This window comes from Cnephaeus nilssonii (assembly GCF_951640355.1).
Source record: "Cnephaeus nilssonii genome assembly, chromosome: 15".
NCBI classification, from domain to species: domain Eukaryota; kingdom Metazoa; phylum Chordata; class Mammalia; order Chiroptera; family Vespertilionidae; genus Cnephaeus; species Cnephaeus nilssonii.
Genome location: NC_137086.1, coordinates 44,628,110 through 44,651,856, shown reverse-complemented (window position 1 = coordinate 44,651,856; position 23,747 = coordinate 44,628,110). Strand labels below are relative to the sequence as shown.

The following is a 23,747-nucleotide window of genomic DNA, read 5'->3' as shown; positions in this document are numbered from 1 at the left end:
TTGTATTGCTCACTTATCCTCCCAGGAAAACTTTAAAATCATTCTGTGGAATTCTGTCACCACATCCCCTGAAAAGACTGAGATCCTAGTTGGATTTACATTGAACTTACATACTAATCTAGAAAAATGTTCATACCTTTACATTGTTTGACTTTCCATTTGTGTCTTTCCATTTATTTACAACTTTATGTCCCTCAATAACATCTGTTTTCATCATATAGATCCTGCACAGTTCTGTTTTTAACTAGGTTTTTATACTTTTTGTTGCTATTATGTTAGCATTTTTGTTATATATTCTAACTGATTACTGACCTGTAGGAAATATATATATATATATATATATATATATATATATATATATATATATATTATATACACATATAATACATTATTATACACACTTATCTAGTCATCTTGCTAAACTCATTCATTTGACATTTTTCTTTTTCAGGTAGGTAACATATCATCTGAAAATAATATTTATTTTAACCAATATTTCTACCTTGTGTTTATTTTCTTATTTTTATGTCACTATTTTTTTTAAAATATGTTTTTATTGATTTCAGAGAGGGAGAGGCAGAATCGAACCCAGAACTCTTCAGTCTGCAGGCCGATGCTCTATCCACTGAGCCAAACTGGCTAGGGCTTTATGTCACTACTTAGGACTTTCAGAACAATGTTTGATGTTTTGCAGCTGGCCTCCTTTCTTTAATGAGAAGGTTTCCAGTTCGTTCTTCTTAACCCATCCCCTACAGCCCCTGCAGGTTCTAATTCTTTAAATCTGAGATGGGACCCAGGCAACTCTGCTCTGCTGGTTACACAGATAATACTGAAGCATGTTCTCCCCCACTACACCACTGAGGACCCTGCTCTACGGTGTCCCCATTAAATACTAGTCAATATACTGTGCATTGCCTTTACATTAGTTAAGTATTATCTCATTTTAGGTTTATTAAGAGTTATTAATTGGGAATTAAATTTAATAAAATATCTTTTCAGCATCTCAATGACCTCCCCTCTAGGATAAAATATGAATAAACACCTGTTTGAAAGCACCAGGGAACTGCCAGTGCAGACAGGATGTGAGAGGACAGGTTTCTAGAGAGAGAAAAGTCACTGGGGTGAACCTGACATTCTAAGCCATGTTCCTCTTGAAACATCTTTCGATATTAAAGCAGCTCAGGGCAGAGGCCAAGAAGTTGAGCAAGAAGCAGTAACTAAGAGACTGAGAAGGTCACCAGCACTTTTGGCAGACGTGTGGGGCTGGAGAGGAAAAGACTGGCGTTCAGGGCCCACTGCACAGGAGGAGCACAGGCGAGCATTCCAGGCTTCCCACCAGGAAGCTAATTTTATTGTCCATTTAGCTAGGCCGCAGTATCCAAATACTTGGTCCAATATTAATGTTCCTGGGAAGGTGTGTTGAGACGAGATTAACATTTAAATCAGTAGACTTTGAGTAACACGTATTATTCTCTATAATGGCGCTGGGTCTCATGGGACCTGAGAGAGCAAGCAAAAGTAGAACAGGCCCTGGAAAGACTGAACCCAGCTTTGAATAAGTTCAGTTCCAGATTGGAATACCTGCCAAAATCCAGAGTAAATTCTCTCTAGAGGAAGGTAATACCATTAAGAGCCTTTACACATTTTTGGCCACACTAAAAATTGTCAGGAATACCAGGAAATAGGAATGAAAGAGAGAAAAAAGGAAACAATAAAAACAGATTTCTATATTTTGAAAAATATAAAAAATACAAGAAAGATAAATTTGGGATATGGTGAAAAGGTCTAAAGTATGTGTAATTGCAATCCCAGAAGGAGAAGAGAGAAAGAATGGGGCAGAAAGAATATTTGAAAAATAATGGCCAAGGAATTTCCCAAACTGGTAAAACACATTAAGCTACATATTTAGAAGTACTTTGTATCCCAATTAGGATAAATACAAAGAAAACTATTCCTAGGCATATAATCCTGGACCATGGTGTGAGGTGGGGGGAAGAACTAAAATAAAAGAAAATTTTTAAACCAACAGGGGAAAATATGGTACCTTCAAAAGAACAGCAATACAACTTATAGCCAACATTTTACAATGGAATAACGTCTTTAAAATGCTGTGAAAATATCCTGAAAAATTAAATAAAGACATTTTCAGAGAAACTAACACTGGGATAATTTATCACCAGTTGACTTGCCTTAGGAGAATTCTTCCGGAAGAAGAAAAATGACCCCAGTAGGAAGCACAGAAATTCAAGAAGGAGTAAAGAACTATGGAAAGGATTAATATGTGCATAAATCTGCATGAATATTAACTATACAAAACAAAAAAAAGAATGTTTTGTGAGAGTTACAATATATGTAGAATTATAATGCACAATAAACAGTAACACTAAAGTCAGGAGTGGGGATAAACAGAGTTAAAGTATTCTAAGATCCTTGCATTGTCTTGTCAGGAGAAAAGTTACTATTTTACATGAAATGTTAATAAGTCAAGGATGAATGTTATAATATCCAGGGTCATCTTTAAAAGAAAAAGGATATATAACTAATAAGTGAGTAGAGGAGAAACCAATTAGAATAATAAAAAACACTTGATTAATCCAAAAGAAATCAAGAAAGGAGAGAAAAAGAAAGATAAAACTGGTGGGAACAACAGAAAGCAAATTGTGAGGTGGTAAACTTATACCCAAACATACCAGCAATTACATTAAGTTTAAATTGACTAAATATTTCTATCCTATCTAATAAAGAGGGAATATGCTAATTGACCCTCACACTGTCACAAAGATGGCGGCACCCACAGCCAATAAGGAGGGAATATGCTAATTGACTGCCCCATCCTCAAAGATGGCGGCACCCACAGCCACAAGATGGCAGCGCTCAGTCCCCTCAGCCTCCCACCTGCCCAGGGCCGGCCTGAGGTGCAGACAAGCCTTGAATGGTGGCTGCCCAGCCACCCAGGGCCACCCGAGGCTCAGGTAACCAGAGCCAGCCAAGGCTTGTGCTGCCGGCAGTGGCAGCAGCAGAGGTGTGAAGGGGCGTCACCTTCCCCTGATCACCGATCGCCTCCCACCCCTGAGGGCTCTCGCACTGTGAGAGGGGGCAGGCCTGGCTGAGGGACCCCCCTCCAGTGCATGAATTTTCATGCACTGGGCCTCTAGTTTAAAGATAAAGGTTGTTACTCTGGCTCTTTGATGATATTGAATCGACAAAGAGATGCACTTAAAATGCAAGATTGAAAGTAAAGTACTAATCAAAAGGAAGTTATATAAACATCAGACAAAGTAGCTTTTAAGGCAAGGAGCAGTCCTAAAGATAAAGAAAGACATTTCATAATATAAAGAGAGGGAGAGAGAGGGAATAAAAATTTTTCTAAACAAAACAGAGAAACAGACTAGGGTAAGGATCAAACCTGCAACCCAGGTATGTGCCCTTGACCGGGAATCAAACCCGAGACCCTTCGGTGTGCAGGCAGACGCTCTAACCACTGAGCACACCTACCAGGGCCATATTGGGAGATTTTAACACAATTTTCTCAGTAACCAATTGAACAAGGAGACACAAAAAATCAGGAAGGAAATAGAGGGTTTGAAAAACTGGATTAACTTTTACCTGTGTACAGAATGTTGAATGAACATTTCTGTTCCCTCTGAAATCGTCTCTATGGCCCCAGCTGCAAACACCAGGCTCCAGGAGATGGCCACAGATGGAGCCCAACACCTCCCCCAGGTTTACTGACGGGCCCTGAGGTGTCTATGCAAGAAGCTGGAGAAAAGAGACCGTCTTCCCTTCATAGTCCTCAGCCTGTGGGGAGAGCAGTGTGGTGGGGAGAGGGGATTCTTTCCTTTCTCTGTGGGGAGGGCTGCACCTCCCTCCCGCCAGCTAAGGGGGATTCCCAGAGGACAGTTTGAAAGATCCAGGTGCCCACAATAGTCCTCCGTCTCCTTCAGCAGCTGTCCTGATCTTCCCTGAGCCCACCTGAGAGGACTGGGGGGAGGTGATGAGAGACGGGGCAGGCAGTGGGGATGGGGCTGCCTCACAGGTCCAATGGGCCAATACCCCACCCACAAGCGGGGCTATGGTAACCCCTTGGAGGGGGTGGGGGTAGGGAGGGGGAAAGTGTTTGAACTACACCAGACTTCTCACATGAAGAAAGTGTGCAGTTTGGGGGTTGGGAGCATGGTCTGCACTACAAGAGAGCCAGCATTCAGCAGTCAACGCTAAGTGAAGAAGTGACAGCCAAAGGGGAAAAGTTTAAACCTACCAGCCAGTAGGTAAAAAGCCACCTGCCTTTGCCCACCCGCCCTCAGGGATGACCCCAGCTCGGGGGGAGCTAGAACCAGACCACCCTCCTCCTCACTTTCTGAGTGTCTCAAGCCTGGGGCTGGCTTGGGAGGTGCCCTGGGAACCCAGCGTCTTCCCTTGCTCATTATGAGGCACTTCTCTCCCCAAACTCCCACTCCTCCTTCCTGGCAAGCCCTTGAGTGGTGATGCCCCAGCCCCTGTCCTCATCCCTGCAGACAGGAGTGACTTGGGGGAGCAAAGTGATGCGGGAAGAGGGAGTGGAGGGCTTTAAAAAGTAGGGTTGGAGCCTCCTTGCTGGCTGGTCTTTTAAAAGTCAAGCTCTACACTTGGGCCTGCACACCCAGAAGGGTGGCTTTTAAGTGATGAGGGACTGTGGTTTCCCTGGGAAAGGCCTCAGCACAGCGGGACTCAGCTGAGCCTGGGTTGTTAGGACCCTCTGCCCATCTCTCCAGGCCAAAATGGGTCCCAATGTGTGATTTGCAGCAGACTACTGGCTTCAGGCCTCCTTCTTTCTTTTTGTTGTTATTTATTTTGTGTGTGTGTTCAGGCCTCATTATTATTACTATTATTATTTTTATTGACAGCTGTCATTTATTGAGTGGGTCTACATGCTACACGTTGTACTAAGCCCTATGTATGTATTTTCTTATTATTCACGTTTTTTTAGAGCCGAGGGCTTTGGCCGGGGAGGCTGAGACACTTACTGAAGTGACATAGCCAGTAAGTGAAGAAGCCAGGAACCCATCCCAGGTCATTCTAGCTCCAGAGCCTTTGTTCCTGCCTCAGCATCACACCCTCTCCTAGTGCTGAGGGGGAAAATATACTTGCAATGTGCTATGAGCTGAGAACTATTGGAAGCATCACTTGTGTTCTAAAGGCAAGGTTCTCTCATAACAACATAATGCAAATAATTTAAAACTAGTCTGAATTTCAAAACGTTGCCACCAATGCGGGTCCTGCTCTTCCTACATTTGGCATAAGAATTCTTGGGTAGCCAGAATAACCTTGAACAAGTCCAGTGAGGTGAGAAACCAGAAATGGGAAGAGGCCACTTGGGACCTCAAATTTCAAGTGCAGACTACATTTTCACTGCCTTAAGAATACTTTACTTTGCTAACACCTTGTGCTGAGAATGGAATCCAGCGACCAGGGCGGACTCCGGAAGGGGGTGTGGAAGCAGTTATCCTGGAGAGTGAGTTTGTGTGCGACCAACAGCTAACACCTAGGAAGTTCGCTTCCTCCAGCTCCTGACACAAATGACAGCCCCAATTTCTATAAACGTGAGGCCAGTCTAGAGATCACTTATGGTCCTTCAATGCCCAGACAACTTTTCAAACTTGAGCCAAATAAAGCACTCATGGGGACTTGTTGTCTCTGATGCTGTCAGAACTGAGTGAGAGAAGTTCTAGAAGCAGATGCTTAAGTAACATGGGCCGGGGTGTTAAGAGCTGTTCCAAGTGGTAAAGGGGCCAGCGCTGTAAATGGCTGGACCGTATTCTGATGGAACTGTGCTTGGGTGTGATGCTGTTGGCTTTTTAAAAGATGGAGTGAGGCCCTACCTGGTTTGGCTCAGTGGATAGAGCATCGGCTCACAGACTGAAGGATCCTGCGTTCAATTCCGGGCAAGGGCATGTACCTCAGTTACAGGCCCTGGTGGGGTGCGTGTGGGAGGCAACCAATCTCTCTCTCACTCTCTCCCCTCCCCCCTCAATGCAAAAAATATGTCGGGTGGGTGAGGTTAAAGAAAAAAAACACACACAACAAAAAACAAGACTGCCAGGGATGGGGAAGCTAATTACAAAGAATGACGGGAATAGCTAAGAATGGTCTCTTCTTTTTTCAGTCCAGGTGATGTTTCTACTTCTTTCATCACCAATAACCCATTACCGTTTGTCCAACAACAGTAACATCTTCCGTTCTCACTCAGGCCCAGGAAAAAGAAATAACCCTGGGCCATGGTGGGAGCTCTTTATCTGGAGGAGGCTGAGGGAGGGAAAAGTAATCCTTCCCCAGGAACTGGTCACAGGAGACTGGCTTCGCCCGGGGGGTACACTGGACTTCTTCGGGTCTTAAGGCCACAAGTTCTCTCATTGGGTCAGTTCTTTCTCGGCGCTTCACCCTCCAGGTTTTTGTGCGAGATCTCTGCCAGCTCTCACAGACAAGGTTTATGTTGCATCAATCCCAGTGGTGAGGTCATCCCCATGGAAGGTTTCCATATATGACAGGCCTCGCTGCTGCGCCCAGGAGCATTCCCAAGGCCCTTTCACGGATGCTGTCCAAGAGCAAGGTCTTGGCTGGATTCCCACATCGAAGGGGCAGTGGAGCTTTGGTTTCTGAAAATAGGAGAACTGTCCTTCCTGTCCAATTATGAAAGTGTTCTCTGTAGAATATTTGGAAAATTCAAGCAAAGTATAGAGAGGGGAAAAAGATCATGCCATAATTCCATCACCTACAGATAACTAATACTAATATTTTGGTGTACCCATTTCTCATAGTTTTTCCTAATGCGTGTGTCTCTGTATATTTTAGGAGGGCAGTACTGCATTGTGGTTCAGAATGTGGTTTGGATGTCTGAGACCACTCATTTAGAGTTCTGTGGGCTTCCACAACTTAATCTCTTCAAGTTTTATCTCCTTCAGCATTAAAGTTTGCACATACTAGCCCTCCACCAGTATGATAGTATTTTAACTTACAGGTTTATAATAAGAATTATCTGGTAATAAAATTTCCCCAATTTTTAAAAAATATTTCTAACTTCACTGATATTCAGAAAAATGCTTATTTTTTAAAATATATTTTTATTGCCCTGACTGGTTTGGCTCAATGGATAGAGCGTCGGCCTGCGGACTGAGAGGTCCCAGGTTCGATTCCGGTCAAGGGCATGTACCTCGGTTGCAGGCACATCCCCAGTAGGAGGTGTGCAGGAGGCAGCTGGTCGATGTTTCTCTCTCATCGATGTTTCTAACTCTCTAACCCTCTCCCTTCCTCTCTGTAAAAAAATCAATAAAATATATTTAAAATATATATATATAGATAGATAGATATAGATATTTTATTGATTTCAGAAAGAAAGAGAGAAGGATAGAAACATCAATGATGAGAATCATTCATCAGCTGCCCCCCACGGGATCGAGCCAGCAACCTGGGCATGTGCCCTGACTGGGAATCAAACCATAACCTCCTGGTTCATGGGTTGACACTCAAACACTGAGGCACACCGGCCAGGGCAGTAAGGTCTGTTTTTCATTATTATCTTCAGATTTCTAGGTAGATACTTAGTTTGCCTCCAAAAGCTATGTCTCCTTTCCAGTAGTAAATTCTCTATCCTGCTTCATGATAGTGGCTAGATGACCCTTTCAGGACACTGTTGAATTAACAGTAGTTCCTGACAGTATTACTTCTTTATTAAAAACAAAAATTGGAACGATATAGAGATTAGTATGGCCCCTGCGCAAGAAAAAAAATTATGCTGGGTGTTGTTCCAGAAAATATATTTTATCATGTTAATGAAGCTTCTTTCTTTCCTAACTTATTAGGGGAGTTTTAAAAGTAAAGAATAAGCCTTAGCTGGTTTGGCTCAGTGGACTAAAGGGCCCTGGGTTCGATCTGGGTCAGGGGCACAGGGGTACATGCCTGGGTTGTAGACTCGATACCTCATCATTGATGTTTCTCTCTCTCTCTCTCTCTCTCTCTCTCTCTCTCTCTCTCTCTCTCTCTCTCTCTCTCTCTCTCCCCTTCCTCTCTGAAAAAAAAAAAAAAAGAAGAATGTCAATTTTCATCTTCAAATACTTTATTATCTATGAGAGACTCTCAGGTCTGTTATTTTTCCTTTGACCTACTTCCGTGATGTATTATATCAGTGGGAGTATTTTATGGGGCCATCAATACCTTCTTAACAAACTTACCATGTGCATCCTGGGCTCTGGCGTCAGGCAGATCTAGGCTGCCTTCCTAGTCCGCCACTTACTAGCTGGGGGTTAGGGGCAAGTTCTAAATGGGGATGCCAATAAATGCTGGCAGTTTGGACACATTACTCCTTTACTCTATTAATAAATTTGTTAGTGCTTTATTTAGGATTTTTGCATCTATGTTATTGAAAATGGTGTGAAGCATGTGTGTGTGTGTGTGTGTGTGTGTGTGTGTGCACGATTTATTAGGTATGTTCACGAAAATAAATTATGTTGGTTTTCTTGTTTCCTATGATCTACAGTAGTTAAAACAGCAAGAGAGCCCTGACCAGTTTGGCTCAGTGGATAGAGCGTCAGCCTGCGAACTGAAGGGTCCCAGGTTCGATTCCGGTCAAGGGCATGTACCTTGGTTGCAGGCACATCCCCAGTAGGGGGTGTGCAGGAGGCAGCTGATCGATGTTTCTCTCTCATCAATGTTTCTAACTCTTTATCCCTCTCCCTTCCTCTCTTTAAAAAATCAATAAAAATATTAAAAAAAAACAACAAAAAAACAGCAAGAGATATTTATACATTCATGTCCACAGCAGCACTATTCACAATAACCAGAAGTGGGCGCAACCCAGATGTCAACTGTGGGATGAATGGATAAACAAAATGTGTTGTATACATTACAATGGAATATTATTCAGCCTTCAGAAGGAAATTTTTACATGCTACAACACAGATGAATCCTGAGACATTATCTAAATAAAATAAGCAAGTCACAAAAAGATAAATACTGTGTGATTCCACTTGTATGAAATATCTAAAGAAGTCAAATTCTATGAGACAGAAAAGAGAAGAGTAGTTGCCAGAGGCTAGGGAAGGAGGAAAAGGAAGATGTTGTTCAATGGGTACAGAGTTTCGGTTTTGCAAGATGAAAAAGTTTTGGAGATTGGTTTCACAAAAATACGAGTAAACTTAACACTACTGAACTGTACTCTTAAAAAGATTAATATGGCAAATTTTAGATAATGTGATTTTTTTTTTACAAAAAAAAAAATGGCATAAGGATGATCTGTACCTTGAAAGTTTGAAAGAATTCACTCATAAAAGCACCTGGAGATAATACCAGCACACTCTTTTCCACTTTATTAATATTGACTTTTTAGTCTTTTACTTATAATTGTGGTTTCAGTCACACGTATAATTTTTTTTTTACTAGAAAATCATCTATTTCATTGTGTAGCAAATTAAGTAGCCTAGTTATATGTAGAACTTTCTTATAACATGCATTTTTTGTATCTCCTTGTTCATTTCTAGTTTTTTTTTTCTGTCTTTGGCAATTTTATTGTGTGTGTGTTTTTTAAATGACATTATGAACTTATCTATCAATTCTCCTATTTTTTAAATTCAGTAATATATGCTTTAATATTTCTCTCTTCTTGGCTTTCCTCATATATTTCATTATTCTTTTTTGTAATTTGAAGCAAATGCTTAATTCATATCTTTTTATTCTTTCTTATTAAATAATTAAAGCATCTAAAGTTCTAAATTTCCTTCTGTACAATATGTAGAAATTCCAGAAGTTTTAATTTGTGATATTGCATTATCATTCATTTCTAAATAAAGACAAATGATTATGTAATTATTTTCTCATGCTTTCCTTCTTTTACCTTCTAAAAGGAAACCTTCTATAATTAACTTATTAATTTTTAAATTGTATAAACTTTAAGATCATTATTCAAAATGTGTGCATATTTACTGTACAGGACCAGGCAACAGCAGGACTGTTAGGGCAAGGCGGAACAGTCCAGGCTGCCTCAGGGCCACGCCAGGGAAAGGGGGATAGTGACAGGTGAGGCACTCTTCCTCGCTTGGCCCCACATTCCTCCCCACGCTAAAACTGCAGGAGAAATAACTTCCAATATCCTGCAGGTTAGGAACCCAATAGAAGAACAAGAATAGAGAGAGTTGCTTTTAGGGGAAAAGTTCTGCGACCACTAACCTAAGGGATAAAGACTGAACATATTCAGGACATAACATTTTCAAATGAAGCAAAACTTCATACATTTGCAGACTTTCCACCACAGAATTCTGATACAAAAAGAAACCACTCCTCTCCTATCCAAACTTTTTACTCTTCTGCCCCCACCTGGGGGTCACAAACAATACCATTATTTCCAGGCCACCTAAGAACACAAGCTCATAGAAAGAAGAGCACAGGATCAATTGCAGCTTTAAATACCTTCCTAAATGTTGCCCAACTCAGAAAAGAATAGTCAACACAAAAAATTGGTAGGGTGGGGAGGCATGGGAATGCAACCATTTATTTGGAGTGTAACCTGGAACTCCAAATAAAGGCTCTATTATCTTCACCTGAAAGCTTTTAGGACATAGGGAGGAAGTTGAGACAGCACCAAAATGCACAGATGACTTCACAGCCCTGGATGATGGCAACAGGTATACAAAAAACACAGAACAATTAAAGGTGAACTGGGACACACCTGCACGGCAGTACATCTCACATTTCATATTCCCCAAAACTAGACCTTTTAATCAGCCTGTTCAGATGAAGCTTGATCAAACAGATTGCTCTAGAGCACACATGAACAAATAAGTTAATTGCTTTTTATTGTAGAGGAAAAAATATCCTGAAATATTTGTTAAATAACATATTAGTAATTCCCAACAAAATCATCCTTCAGGGTTGTCAAGCTCACCATCTGGTCAGACATAGTGAGCTGTCCCTGGCTCTCATAATAAACTTTATTAACATTGCCATAAACCACAGGAAAACCCAGAGATTTTCTGAATGGCTTCCAAATGTCTGCAAAGATGCCCTTAATTAGTCCAAAGGTAAAAAATAAACAAGTTGGCAGAGAAATTAGGAGAGCTTAAAGAAAAAAATGTTAACAATTGGTGAATCTAGAACAAAGAGTATATTAGTGTTCATTATACCCTTCTTTCGAGTTAATTTCTTAGTCACAGGCAGACTGAAAAGTTGCTTAAGCATGATCATGCTATTTTCCAGACTTGCCTAAAAATATATATCCAAATATTCCTTTTCAAACCAGAAATAGAAAGCGTTCTCTCCCAGGTGATACTCACTTTCTATTCTGCCTAAAAAAGCTTCCGGAGCTTTATGGAAAGTTTAAATTAAGGGGCTACAGTACACTGATGTGGTTTTATAGTTCTTGACAGGTGTTGGGGTCAAATCTCATCGCAGGTCTGTGATGGTCACTGCTCTGTCCACAACAGTCACATGGCTGCAGCTCTGTAACAGAGAAAAAGAAAGGGGAAGTCCTGGAACATTCTGAAGTCATTTTTTAAAGTTTCTTACTTAAAAATGCTCATTCTGGCTACTGGTTCCCAGTTTGGAAGCCAGATTGCTACTTAACTGGCAGTTACGGTAAAGGGTCTAGGAATCATCACTTCCACCGTGGGCCTATCTATCCTCGTTTATTTTTCAAGTGTATCTATACTCTAGAATCATTCAAAAGGCATATGTGTACCTGGAAGAATTGCTGACTTCATTGCCGTTTTTTTGGGATACTACGTCAACCAGATAATAAAGCACTCCTACTCGCATATGCAAAAGGAATCTTTTTAACTGAAAACCTGACATTTGGGGGGATTGCACAGCCTGTTTTAACATCCTGGCCCCTAGACATTTATTACTTTCCAAGGTGGACTAACCTATTTTTCTAACCTATACTTTTCTTTAAGGGTTTTTAACCTAATATTTTTTTTCCTTTTTATTGCATTTATTGGGGTGATACTGGTTAACAAAATCATACAGGTTTCATGTGCACAATTCCACAGACTAAGCTATATATATTTTTTTTAACAGATCTGTCAGAAAGTTGTTCTCATTCTCAGCTGAAAACTGTCATTCCAAGAGATCTAAGTTTTAGTTCTGAGAGTCATAAGAAATACACCCAATATCTTTTTATACAACAGTCCTTCTAACAGTAAAGCCAGTTCTCAGATTCTCCCTGGAGTTTTTCTTCTAAACACCCCCAGTTCCCTTTACATGACAATGTTCTGAGTCTCTTTTCCGTATTGGGCACTTTTCAGTGAACCCTAAAGAAATAATACTCCATGGCCAGCATGGAGTGGAGTGACACTATCACATTAGATTAGAGGGGCATACTGCAACACACTGAGCTTATCAGCAAATGAAATTTTTTATTCACAGAATTCAACTTAGGGGAAAAACTTCCTAAGAAGATCATAAAGTCTGTATTATCTAAGTAAAATTCCAGAATCAAGTATACTTTACTTATTGTAAGTGGCTTTTTCCCTATGATTTCAAATCTTTTATTGAAGTACTAGAGGCACAGTGCACGGATTCGTGCACAGGTGAGGTCCCTCAGCCTGGCCTGCGGGGATCTGTCCAAAACCAGCTCTCCGACATCCCCCGTGGGGTCCCAGATTGCAAGAGGGCGGTTCTCGGGTGACGCACCCCAGAATCGGGCTCCCTCCTCTCTGGTTCCGGGTGCATTGAGTGCCTGCCCCCTGGTGGTCAGTATGCGTCATAGCTACCGGTCGGAGCATCTGCCCCCTGGTGGTCATTGTGCATCATAGCTACCAGTCAGACGGTCAAATGGTCAGATGGTTGCTTAGGCTTTTATATATATAGATAGGCTTAGCAACTGATGTTGATGAAGAAAAAAAACTAACAGTTAATAAGCCAGCTTACTGCACTAGGTATTTTCTGCATATTATCTCATTTAACCCTCTCAATAACTCTACAAAGTAGGGATTATTATTATCATCCCCATTTACAGGTAGAAAGCTGAGGTGCAAGAAGGTTAAGTAGCCTTGGTTGTCAAAGACACATGGTTCTTAAGTAGCAGAGCTAAGACTCCAATCTGTTTCCATCCCACACTGCCTCCCATGTAATAGGAAGATTTGGGAAGATAGGTGATAAGGTTAATCTTCTATGTGGGTCAGAAAGGCAATGCACCTCATCAGCTGTGCTTGAGGCACAGCCCCGAATCCTTCTACATAGATACATACACAGAAGAGTGGTGGATCTTTGCTGTGTGGATGAAATCCTTTCTGGCGACAGGAAGAAATCTCCTCTAGTCCATGGTCAGTTAGTTTAAAGAATCCAGTTCTGGAAAAAGAAAGAGCAGGCCCAGAATCAAGCAAATGTGGCCCCCCAATTCCTAACACACACACACACACACACACACACACACACACACACACACACACAGCAGGACAGAGCTCATTTTGAGACCACCTCAGAAGTATACTGGCTGGTGGTAAGTCTCTTCTCTGGTGAATGAATCAGAGTTAGAGAATGAGTCATCACTGCCACTATACTAGTTTGCTAGGGGAATTCACAGTAAATAACAGGATTTAGAATGAAAAAGAAGTTAACATTGAGATAATGTTTGATTTTGAAATTCTCTAATCTGACATAAAATCTCTTAAAATTCCTATTGCTTCAAGTCAAACACTTCAAATTTCTTATGTCCTTTTCTTAGAAAAGCCCTAGCCCTAGCTGGTTTGGCTCAGTGGATAGAATGTCAGCCTGTGGACTGAAGGGTCCCAGGTTCGATTTCAGTCAAGGGCACATGCCTGGGTCGTGGACTCAATCCTCAGTAGGGGGCATGCAGGAGGCAGCTGATCAATGATTCTCTCTCATCATTGATGTTTCTCTCTCTCTCTCTCTCCTTCTCTGAAATCAATAAAAGTATATTTTTTAAAAAAAAGAAGAAGAAAGAAAAGAAAAGCACCTAAGCTGTTGTTTGAATAGCTTTTCAAACAAGCGTACCAGGTTTATCAGGATATGAGACTTAAAAGGAAGCCTCTTAGAGCAGCCAATTAATACGACAATCTATATATTTTATAGAAAACAAGGTCTTAGGGATACAGACCCTTTCCTCTGAGGCTTCCCCCCACTACCTCCTTGTAATGCTCCCCCGAACCATGTCCTATGTACTTACTCCTGGAATTTAGGGGAGCAAACAATGGCTATTGACTCCGGCAACATCAACTGATAGGAGCAGTGAGTGTGTAGGTCAACACTGGAGAGGAAGGCAGTCTGTGTGGGATGAGTCTGAGAAGAGAAAAAAAGTCAGAGACACAATCAGTTAGAATACACGGCTAATCCTGGCCCATGCAGGAAGGTAGAGTCAAATAGTTCTCAGCAGCTAGCTGGCCACAGTCTCCTTCTCAAGTTCAAAACCATTGCAGCCATGAGGGGTACACCTGAAGTTCATGATAAGTAATCAACTTCTTTTCCAGCAGTGTAAACAACTGTTGTTTAACGTGAGTATGTGAAGAGACTCATAATTTCTAATTGACCATCAAGACTTAATTTAAATCCTGACAGGCTCTCTCTGCACAGTGAGAGGCATCGTTCTGGAATAGATGGAACAGCTGCCCAACAACACTTCAACATGGTAGAAGTCAAGGACTTAACCACAGTTAGATGAATGATTCTTCTTCCTGACAGAGATGTTAAAAGGTCAAACATGAGTCTGGGGCTCTAAGGCAAAAGGGGCAATGGCTGTCCAGTGATTAAAGCATATCATCCAAGGATGTAAGAGGCAGGGGTGACTGGGATTTCAGTGGGCAGTTAAGTCACACAAAGGAACCTGTCTTGTTTCGGAAAAGGACCAAGATATTGAAATGTGAGGTTAGAACACCATCTAAATGTACATTCAGTTTATCTTTTGTTCTCAATTATTTAATTGTTTAATTAAGCACATTCTTTGTACACAAATGAACAACCATATAATGATATATGTTCACCTTTGAGGGGGTGTGATTTTAGAGAACAAGAATAGAAAAAGAAAGACCCAGAATGACTCAAAAAGTCCACCAACCTTCACTAAGAGAAAAGCACAGAGAATCTATCAGTATATTTGACCAGTGTTTTCAAACCTGCCGTGCAAAAAATGAAGCTCCTGAGGAGCTTGTCGAAAGCACAGGCCCCTGTGCTCCACCCCTAGAAACATCCATCCTGAGAAAAACTTCTCTTTTTTCAAAAAGCTCATTAGCCCTGGCTGGTTTTGCTCAGTGGTTAGAGTGCTAGCCTACGGACCAAAGGATTGCTGGCCCAGGGCATGTACCTCAGTTGCAGGTTCAATCCGTAGCACTAGTTGGGAGCAAGCAGGAGGCAACCAATCGATGTGTCTCATATCAGTATTTTTCTCTCTCTCCCCCCCCCCCCACCTCCTTTGCCCTCCCACTGTCTCCAAAAAAACAACAAAACAAAACAAAAAAAACAATGGAAAAAATATTCTCGGGGGAAGATTAAAAATAAATAAATAAATAATAAATAGCTCATTAAATGATTCTTCTGTGCCACCTTGTCTGGGAAGCACCACTCCACAGAACACTGTGGAAGAGGTCTGTAGGACAGGAACGTGTTAGCTAGATGCTGACAGGAAAGCCATACACAGATCTTCACAGGGCGGGTATGGATTTTGGTGACTACAAGGGAAAAACAGTTTCTACCTGACAATAATATGCTCCTATAGACTGCTAAGGACAAATGGCCTGTACCAACACATTTTATCCCATGGTTAGAGCCAGAAATTCTTTTTTTTTAATTAAATTTATTGGGTAACATTGGTCAATATGAACACATAGGTTTCAGGTGTGGGTTTATATGTTACAAGATCTGTACATTGCATCATGTGCCCACCACCCAAAGTCAAATCTTCTCAGAGCCAGGAATTCTAACTCGGAACAGATGAGGCCTACACAGGCCAATCCAGACCTCCAATCTAAAGCTGGGTTAACTGGAGAGACAATATAGAGACACATATCAGGGGCTCAATAAATAATTGTTAAACTAAATAAAAAACCTTGCCTTGCCCTGGCTGGTGTGCTCTGTGGTTAGAGCATTCCATTCCTGGTAAAGAGCAGGTGTGTACCTGGGTTGCAGGTTGGATCCCCGTCCCCAGTTGGGGCTCATGTGGGAAGCAACCAATTGATGTGTGTCTTTCTCATAATTATGTTTCTCCCTCTCTTCCTCTCCCTTCCAATGGAAAGCAATGGAAAAAATATCCTTGAGTGAGGATTAAAACAAAACAAAACAAAACAAAAAACCTTGCCTTGAGCCACTGTTTCCCTCCAACAACTATGCCTTCTCTCTCTCTCCTTCCCTTCACAATTGAGTTTCAATACAGCAAAGGAACAGAAATGAGCAAGGGGAGTGGATACTGAGGGCAGCCTGGGCGTCCTGGATGGGAGCAGAGCAAACACAGGAGAGCACTGTTAGCAAAGACAGGCTGAGACGAGGTGAAGAGAGCCTTGAATATTGGGCTTAGGGTTCCACAATAGTTGCTGATCAATACATGACCATACAGAGAACTGGTTTGTAGCTGGCATTTTCTTTTTCTTTTTTAAATATATTTTTTTATTGATTTTTTTACAGAGAGGAAGGGGGAGTGATAGAGAGTTAGAAACATCAGATGAGAGAGAAACATTGATCAGCTGCCTCCTGCACACTCCCCTACTGGGGATGTGCCCACAACCAAGGTACATGCCCTTGAATGGAATCGAACCTAGGACCCTTCAGTCTGCAGGCCGACACTCTATCCACTGAGCCAAACCGGTTAGGGCATGGCATTTTCTTTTGTTAAACTAAATAAAAAACCTTGCCTTGCCCTGGCTGGTGTGCTCAGTGGTTAGAGCATTTCATTCCTGGTCAAGGGCATGTACGTACCTGAGTTGCAGGTTGGATCTTCTGCATTTTCCTCTTGCCAACTGTAAGATCTGAGCACATCTATGGTCTGATTTTGTTTATTTTTAATCCCAAGTTAGGAAGGAATGGGACAGAAATATTATGGGGAAATGCTATCAATTTAGGATCTAAATTTGTTCCTACCTGGGCCCTCACTGATATTAGAAATCCTTTTATTCATTTGCGGTTAAGTTCTTTCTGAAGTCTAAACAGTAACTGTCCAAATTTCTCCCATCTCCTCCACTTCTTAAACCCCCATCTCCTTCCCACTGCATGGTGACTCTAGACTCCAACCTTGTTGAAATCAAGATCACCAAACTTACTTCCCTCAACCTCTCCAAATATAACCTCAAAAATTTCTCTGCCCTGGCCAGGTGGCTTGGTTGGTTGGAGCATTGCCCCATATGCCAAAAGATTGATTCCTAATCAGGACACATACTTAGGTTTCGGGTTCGATCCCTGGTCGGGGCATGTATGGGAGGCAATTGATTGATGTTTCTCTCTCACATCAATGTTGCTCGCTCTCTCTCTCTAAAAATCAATTTATAAAAAAACATATCTTTGGCTGAGGATTTTTTAAAATCTGTTTCTTTCTCTCTGCCTTCAATTCTGTCTCAGAGGAATGAGTGTTTTCTCCCCCATATGAAGATGAATGTCCTTTGTTTAGTTTTGATTTGATACTTTCCTACCTCCATAGTACCTGTCTTTCCTGCCCTCTAAAATCTCCTCCACTGGCTCACTGGTGTTAAAAACACATTCAGACAACTAACAGACAAAAATGGAAACAAACCTTAAAAATGTTGAGCAAAAGAAGCCAGACACAAAAGAATATATATTATATAATTCTATTTATATAAAGTTCAAAACCAGGCAAAACTAAATATCTCATTATGAATACATTTAGGTGGTAAAACTATAAAGAAAGACAAGGATTTCAGAAAAGTCAGGAGAGCGAGGAAGTGTGACTGGGCAGGAGACAGGGTATGGGGGGTGGGAGCATGCTTCTGGCAATGTTCTATTTCTTTAAAAAAAAAATTATTGATTTCAGAAAGAGGAAGGGAGAGCGAGAAACATTAGTGATGAGAATCATCAACTGGCTGCCTCTTGCACGCCTCCTTCTGAGGATCTAGCCCGCAACCCAGGCATGTGTCCTGACCAGGAATCAAACCCTGACCTTCTGGCTCATGGGTCGATGCTTAACCGCTGAGCTACACCGGCCAGGTTAAGCATCGATTATTTCTTGAACAATGTTCTATTTCTTGTAGTTTGTGTACATAGATATTTGCTAACTGTTTCATAATTTAGTTTATGTACTTTCTTATATATATTATATTTTAAATGTAAAGGTTTAAAAACAAAAACAAAATCAAACCAAAACTCATTCAAGTCCTTCATACTAAACTATAAATCAAGCAAATCTTCTCTCGACCTGGCTACTCCTGAAGCCATCGGGAATCCCCTCTTTCCTTTCCTTTAGGACTAGGCTCTTCAAAAATGTAGTGTGCATTTCACTATCAGCATAACCTCCATCCCTATTACTCCTTCAGCCTTTATAATCTACTCCCACGGCCGCCTAAAACCCACTAAATTGGGGTCACCAGTGACTTCCCCAAATCCAACAGGCTCATCCAGGTATTCATCATTCTGGAGCTTTCTGCAGCATGTGACATAGTTAACATCCTGAAATTTCTTTTCTGTGTTGTGTTTTTTTTTTAATATTTTTTTTATTGATTTCAGAGAGGAAGGGAGAGGGAGAAACATCAATGATGAGAATCATTGATTGGTTGCCTCCTGCATGCCCCACATTGGGGATCCAGCCCAAAACCCGAGGCATGTACCCTGACCAGGAATCTAACTGTGACCTTCTGGTTCATAGGTCAATGCTCAACCACTGAGCCACGCAGGCTGGGCCTGAAGTTCCTTCTTAAAACGTTCCTCCTCCTTTGGTTTCTGTGCCTTAGCACTACACTCATCTTTCTCTTACATCTCTTTGCTTCATTACTGCCTACTTCCTATGTCCCCCTAGGTAGCCTGTCCCCAAGGCTTCCAGCGAACCTTTTCTTGCTCCCCACTCTCCTCCAGTTCCAAGGCTTCCAAGATCAGCTCTGTGCAGAGGTTCCCAGATCTTTCTGCCTTGGCCTTGCTCCCAAGCTCCAGCCACATTTCCAAGAGCCTGATAACTATCTCCACCAATTTAATGTCTCACTAGTACCTTCCATTCAACATGCTCAGACTGAACACCATTTATCCCACTTCCAAAATAAGTTCTCCTCCTGGAGCCCCTGTTTCTGCTTATGAGATGATCACTGCCACTCCCACAAGTCAGGCCCCAAATCTCTAAGTCATCACTGACTTTTACTCATCATCCTCTCTTACTCATTCCCCACATCCTCTGAAATCCTACATTCATCTCTTCCTACCCAAGCACAATGCCATCATCCTAGCTCTCATAATTAGAATATATAACCACACGAATCTCTTAAATAATCTCTCTTCCTCAACTTATCTTAAAACTGACTTTATTTTAATTTTTCTAAAGTATTGTTTGCTCTACTCAAAATGTAAATTCATACTGTACACCTGAAATGAATATAATGTCAACTATGTTAATAAAAGAAGAAAGAATCACAATACAGAAAAAAAACCACCTTTGAGTCTCTATTAGAACTTACTAAAAAGGAGAACTATTCTGCTTGTCTACCCAATGTATCACGTTAAAGCTTATCTGCTACCATTTCCTGGCATGAACCATAAACTCCAGCAAACTGGACACTCAATGCTCCAGGCACCGTCTGCCTATTCCAATGAATTCCCTTCCATACAGAACTCTCCCTTGGCCCATCTTGTAAAAATTCTAGTAAATCATACCAAGTGATCCCTCTCTCCTCTGAATCCCACAGGGCTCTCTTAGCTCCTCAAGGCACTTGGCCCATTCTGCCTCATGTGAAGAGTTATAACTTGTCTATGTGTCTAATTTCCTTCATGAAACCAGAATCATATCTTACTTAAATCTGTAACCCCTGGCAGAGAAGGAACAAGTTTTCTATCCAATGGGGATACACAATGGAAGGCAACTATTTATGTACTTAAACTGAATAAAGGACAGAGGCACATGGGACTGCCTCCCAGGTGAGTATTTCCCAAATTCTAACATACAAGTATGAGTCATCTTCCCAAATCCTGAAGTGAGCTGACTTGTTCATATGTAACCCTGGCACACAACATGAAAAGCAGCCTGGTCTGTGAGAGTGAGGAATTGAAAAGGAAAAGAAAGAAAAATTAAGAAATAATCTTTAGCCCATGAAAAACACACATGGTGTCAAAACAAGCCAAAGGAAAATCGTTTGGGCAAAAAATGAAAAAGGATCCCAAGTCAAATTTATAGAAAATATTCCTTTATTAACTTTTGGTCGAGAACATGTTTGTATATTTTCAGAAAACAACTCCGAGACCATGTGGATTCCTGCAACAGAGAGGAATTGAAAGGACTACTCCAGCCATGAAGACAGAAGAGAAACAGTTCAGAGATGGAAGACGCTGATGACGCCTTGCCATACTAGCAGTCAGCAGCTGTGCATCGCTGCAGGTTGCCCAGGACCAAACCAGAGAGGGTCGGACCTACATTACCACCATTTGTCCACCATCCAGAACTGAAATATCATTGCTGACATGTACACATAAGGAACTGTTTGACATTGAAATTGGGACTCAAAAGAACTGTTGGCCCAGAAAGAAACTCACTACAGACTGATTCATTTGCCTCTCAGCATAACCATTATTGCTTGTCTCATTTTCGGTTCTTATAAGTGTATTTCTTGTATCACATGATCTCACTCATCTAAGGGAAATAATGAACAACATAAACTAATGAACAAAAACAGACCCGGAGACAGGGAAGCATCGTTCAGACTGTCAAACCTCAGAGGGAAGGTAGGGGAGGGTGGGGGAAAGGGGGAGAGATCAACCAAAGGACTTGTATGCATGCATATAAGCCTAACCAATGGTCATGGACAACAGGGGGGTGGGGGCATGCGTGGGGAGGTGTTTGGGATGGGAATGGGAGGATTAGGGCAAATAGGTGATACCTTAATCAATAAAGAAATTTTAAAAATAATAAATAAAATAAAATTGGGAAAAAAAGAAATAATCTTTAGAATTATATTTTACCTGATTACCAAAAGATTACATAAGATACGCAGACACTTGAAAATCACCTATATTGGTGGCCCTTCTGGTTTACAAAAAGGTATATGCTGCTTTAAGAAAAACCAAATGCAAACATCTGAATTAACTTCCTTGGCTCATTTAAAATATTTTGAGCTATGTACTTTTGGGAACATATAGACTATGTATGAAGTAGGCATAGTCCATGTCCACTTATATTCTAGGCCAGCATCCCATCACCATTCATACTCACAAGGAATCTGGGACATCAGGAAAACAAGTTCATTTTTATTTTTGAAAAAATAATTAATTAAAAAATTGTAAAGCCCTAAGTAGTTCCCAGAAATCAATACTGGAGCATAAGCAGTCAAGTTTGCTAGGGAAGTCGAGTGTGCATCCAAGGGAGGGAGACACAATCATCCAAATACTCTGAATGCGATTCACTTTGCTCTAAGAAAAAAACTGGCAGTGTGTTTACAACATCGTGAGAGACGAGACTGACCCGAGAGCTCGGCATTGCTTACATGAATCCAGCCCAGCGTGATGAGGCCTAGCTGATCCTGTATGAGGAAAAGCTCTTCTTCATTCTCTGTGTTGCAATAATCGGACCCAGCACTTTGCTTGGGGATGAGAACGTGGGTGATGGTAAATTCATTCCTCATCTGTCAATGAAGAAAACAGCCCATCATGATTCCCAGGCACTTATGCAACCCCACTCTGTCCCAGCAGTGGAAAGTTCAACATCTATATAAGTGAAGGCCCATCCCACCCCAGTCCACACCTTGCTCCCTGAGTCCCCCACCTTGTGGTTCACAACCTTGGCTGCTCATGTGCATTCCCTTGGAGGCACTCTGCCAAGTCACAGATGCCCACAGCCCTGTGGGAATTTCCTCTGAAGTGAAATGGGTCTACTGGTGGTTCTCGGGAAGCTCCGCATATAGTACCATTTCTCTTCCTTTGCTCATGTCTTAAGTAGTTTCCCCATCACTGTTTCTCTAAGTACTTTTCATCCTTTAAGGCTCAGTCCAAGTCTATTCCACTTCATTCATTTATTCATATTTATTCATTCAGCAGTGAGTAATGGGTTCTGTAAGAGCCTCCATTCAATGTTCTTTCCTTCTTCAAAGTTCTTAGTGCTTGTATTGTACATACTATTCAGCATGCTACTTATCTTTTGGTGTGTATCTCCCACCTTACCAAAGTGCTTGGGTTCTTTCTGTGGACACATGTTACGTGTGTCTTATATATTTCATACCCCCAGGTCCTACCATAAAGCAGGTGCTTGAAAAATGGTATATAGATAATGACTGGATCTTCCTACCAAGTGTAGAAGTAGATATTTCTTACTATTGGCATTAAAATAATCAGTTAAATTCAAGGGGCTCTGAAAATCAATCAGATACGGTCAACAAATTCAAAGTGACACTGCATAATGCTGCTGTCCATGGTTCCTTGGGCAAAGGGATTGGTACAAAGAGTAACTGACCCTGTTTATCTTCTCTCAGAGCCACAAGAGGCCAAGGGGGGAAGAAACAAGTCTCAGCTCAGAAAAGCATTTGTTTTTACCAGTTTTCCACAGAGAATTCCACACGTCTCTACTCCCCGTGCAGTGTTGGCGCTGGCTAGTTGGAGAAACTGTGGGCAGAGCCTCCCGGGCACCACCATGTGACGCAGCCCATCAATTGTAGGAGCTGTAATGGAGAAAAGGGAAATATCTGAGACCACGGGCAGAGACTTCCCAAGCACACAGAGTTGTCAATCCTGGGAGAGCAATGTCCTATCACTGCCACGTCCCCTTTGCCCCCAACTTCAAGCAGTGAGAGGAAATCTCATCCTAAATGGCAGAAGGAAGAGGGTATAAAGTCTCTTTTCCAACCTCTGACCATAGCTAATGGGAGTACAAGATTTCAAGAGAAGAAAAGAGGCTTCACAGCCCAGCTGGTGTGGCTCAGCAGTTGAGTGTCAACCCAGGAACCAAGAGGTCACGGTTCAATTCCCAGTCAGGGCACATGCCCGGGTTGCAGGCTCCATCCTCAGTCAGGGGCATGCAGGAGGCAGCTAATAAATGATATTCCTCTCTCATCAATGTTTCTATCTCTCTATCTCTCTCCCTTCCTCTCTCTCTAAAAATCAATAAAAAGATATTTTAAAAAAAGAAAAAGAGAGAGACTTCAATCATTCAAGTTAAGACAAGGGTAAACTACTACTTAAAATAAGTTTCTTCTGCCCTGGCCGGTTTGGCTCAGTGGATGGAGCGTCGGCCTGCGGACTTGGGGGGGGGGGGGGGGGGGAGGGGTCCCAGGTTCGATTCCGGTCGGGTTGCGGGTTTGATCCCTGGTGGGGGGCGTGCAGGAGGCAGCCGATCGATGATTCTTTCTCATCATTTATGTTTCTTTCTCCCTCTCCCTTCTTCTCTGAAATCAATAAAAATATATATTTAAAAAATTTCTGAGCTATTCAGGAATTCTGTCACCATCTAATACAAAGGATTAAAAAAATAACCTCCTCGATCAATTAAATTTTTACTTTTATCTTAAATATCTCTTTTATTTAAGATAAAAAAAATATCAAAGGATATGCCTTTCAAAGAAACACACCAGGATATATTCTAGATTACAGAAAGTAATATGGGCAACTACTTGCTTCTGAATTTATTAATTTAGAAGAAAGTGAAAATGATA

General features: G+C 41.5%; 1 protein-coding gene across 4 annotated transcripts in view; it reads right to left on the bottom strand.

Annotated features, from left to right (window-relative positions):
• Positions 1-10,803: 10,803 nt before the first annotated feature.
• STAMBP (STAM binding protein) overlaps positions 10,804-23,747 on the bottom strand; it is a 29,074-nt gene continuing 16,130 nt past the window's right edge. For all 4 annotated transcript variants that reach the window (XM_079792835.1, XM_079792833.1, XM_079792834.1 and 1 more), the window contains exons 6-10: positions 22,633-22,757; positions 21,591-21,728; positions 14,150-14,262; positions 13,212-13,311; positions 10,804-11,463 (exon numbers count right to left, since the gene is read on the bottom strand). In XM_079792835.1, the coding sequence (XP_079648961.1) occupies positions 11,407-11,463; positions 13,212-13,311; positions 14,150-14,262; positions 21,591-21,728; positions 22,633-22,757 (533 nt within the window). In that variant the 3' untranslated portion in view covers positions 10,804-11,406. The remainder of the gene's footprint in view (positions 11,464-13,211; positions 13,312-14,149; positions 14,263-21,590; positions 21,729-22,632; positions 22,758-23,747) is intronic.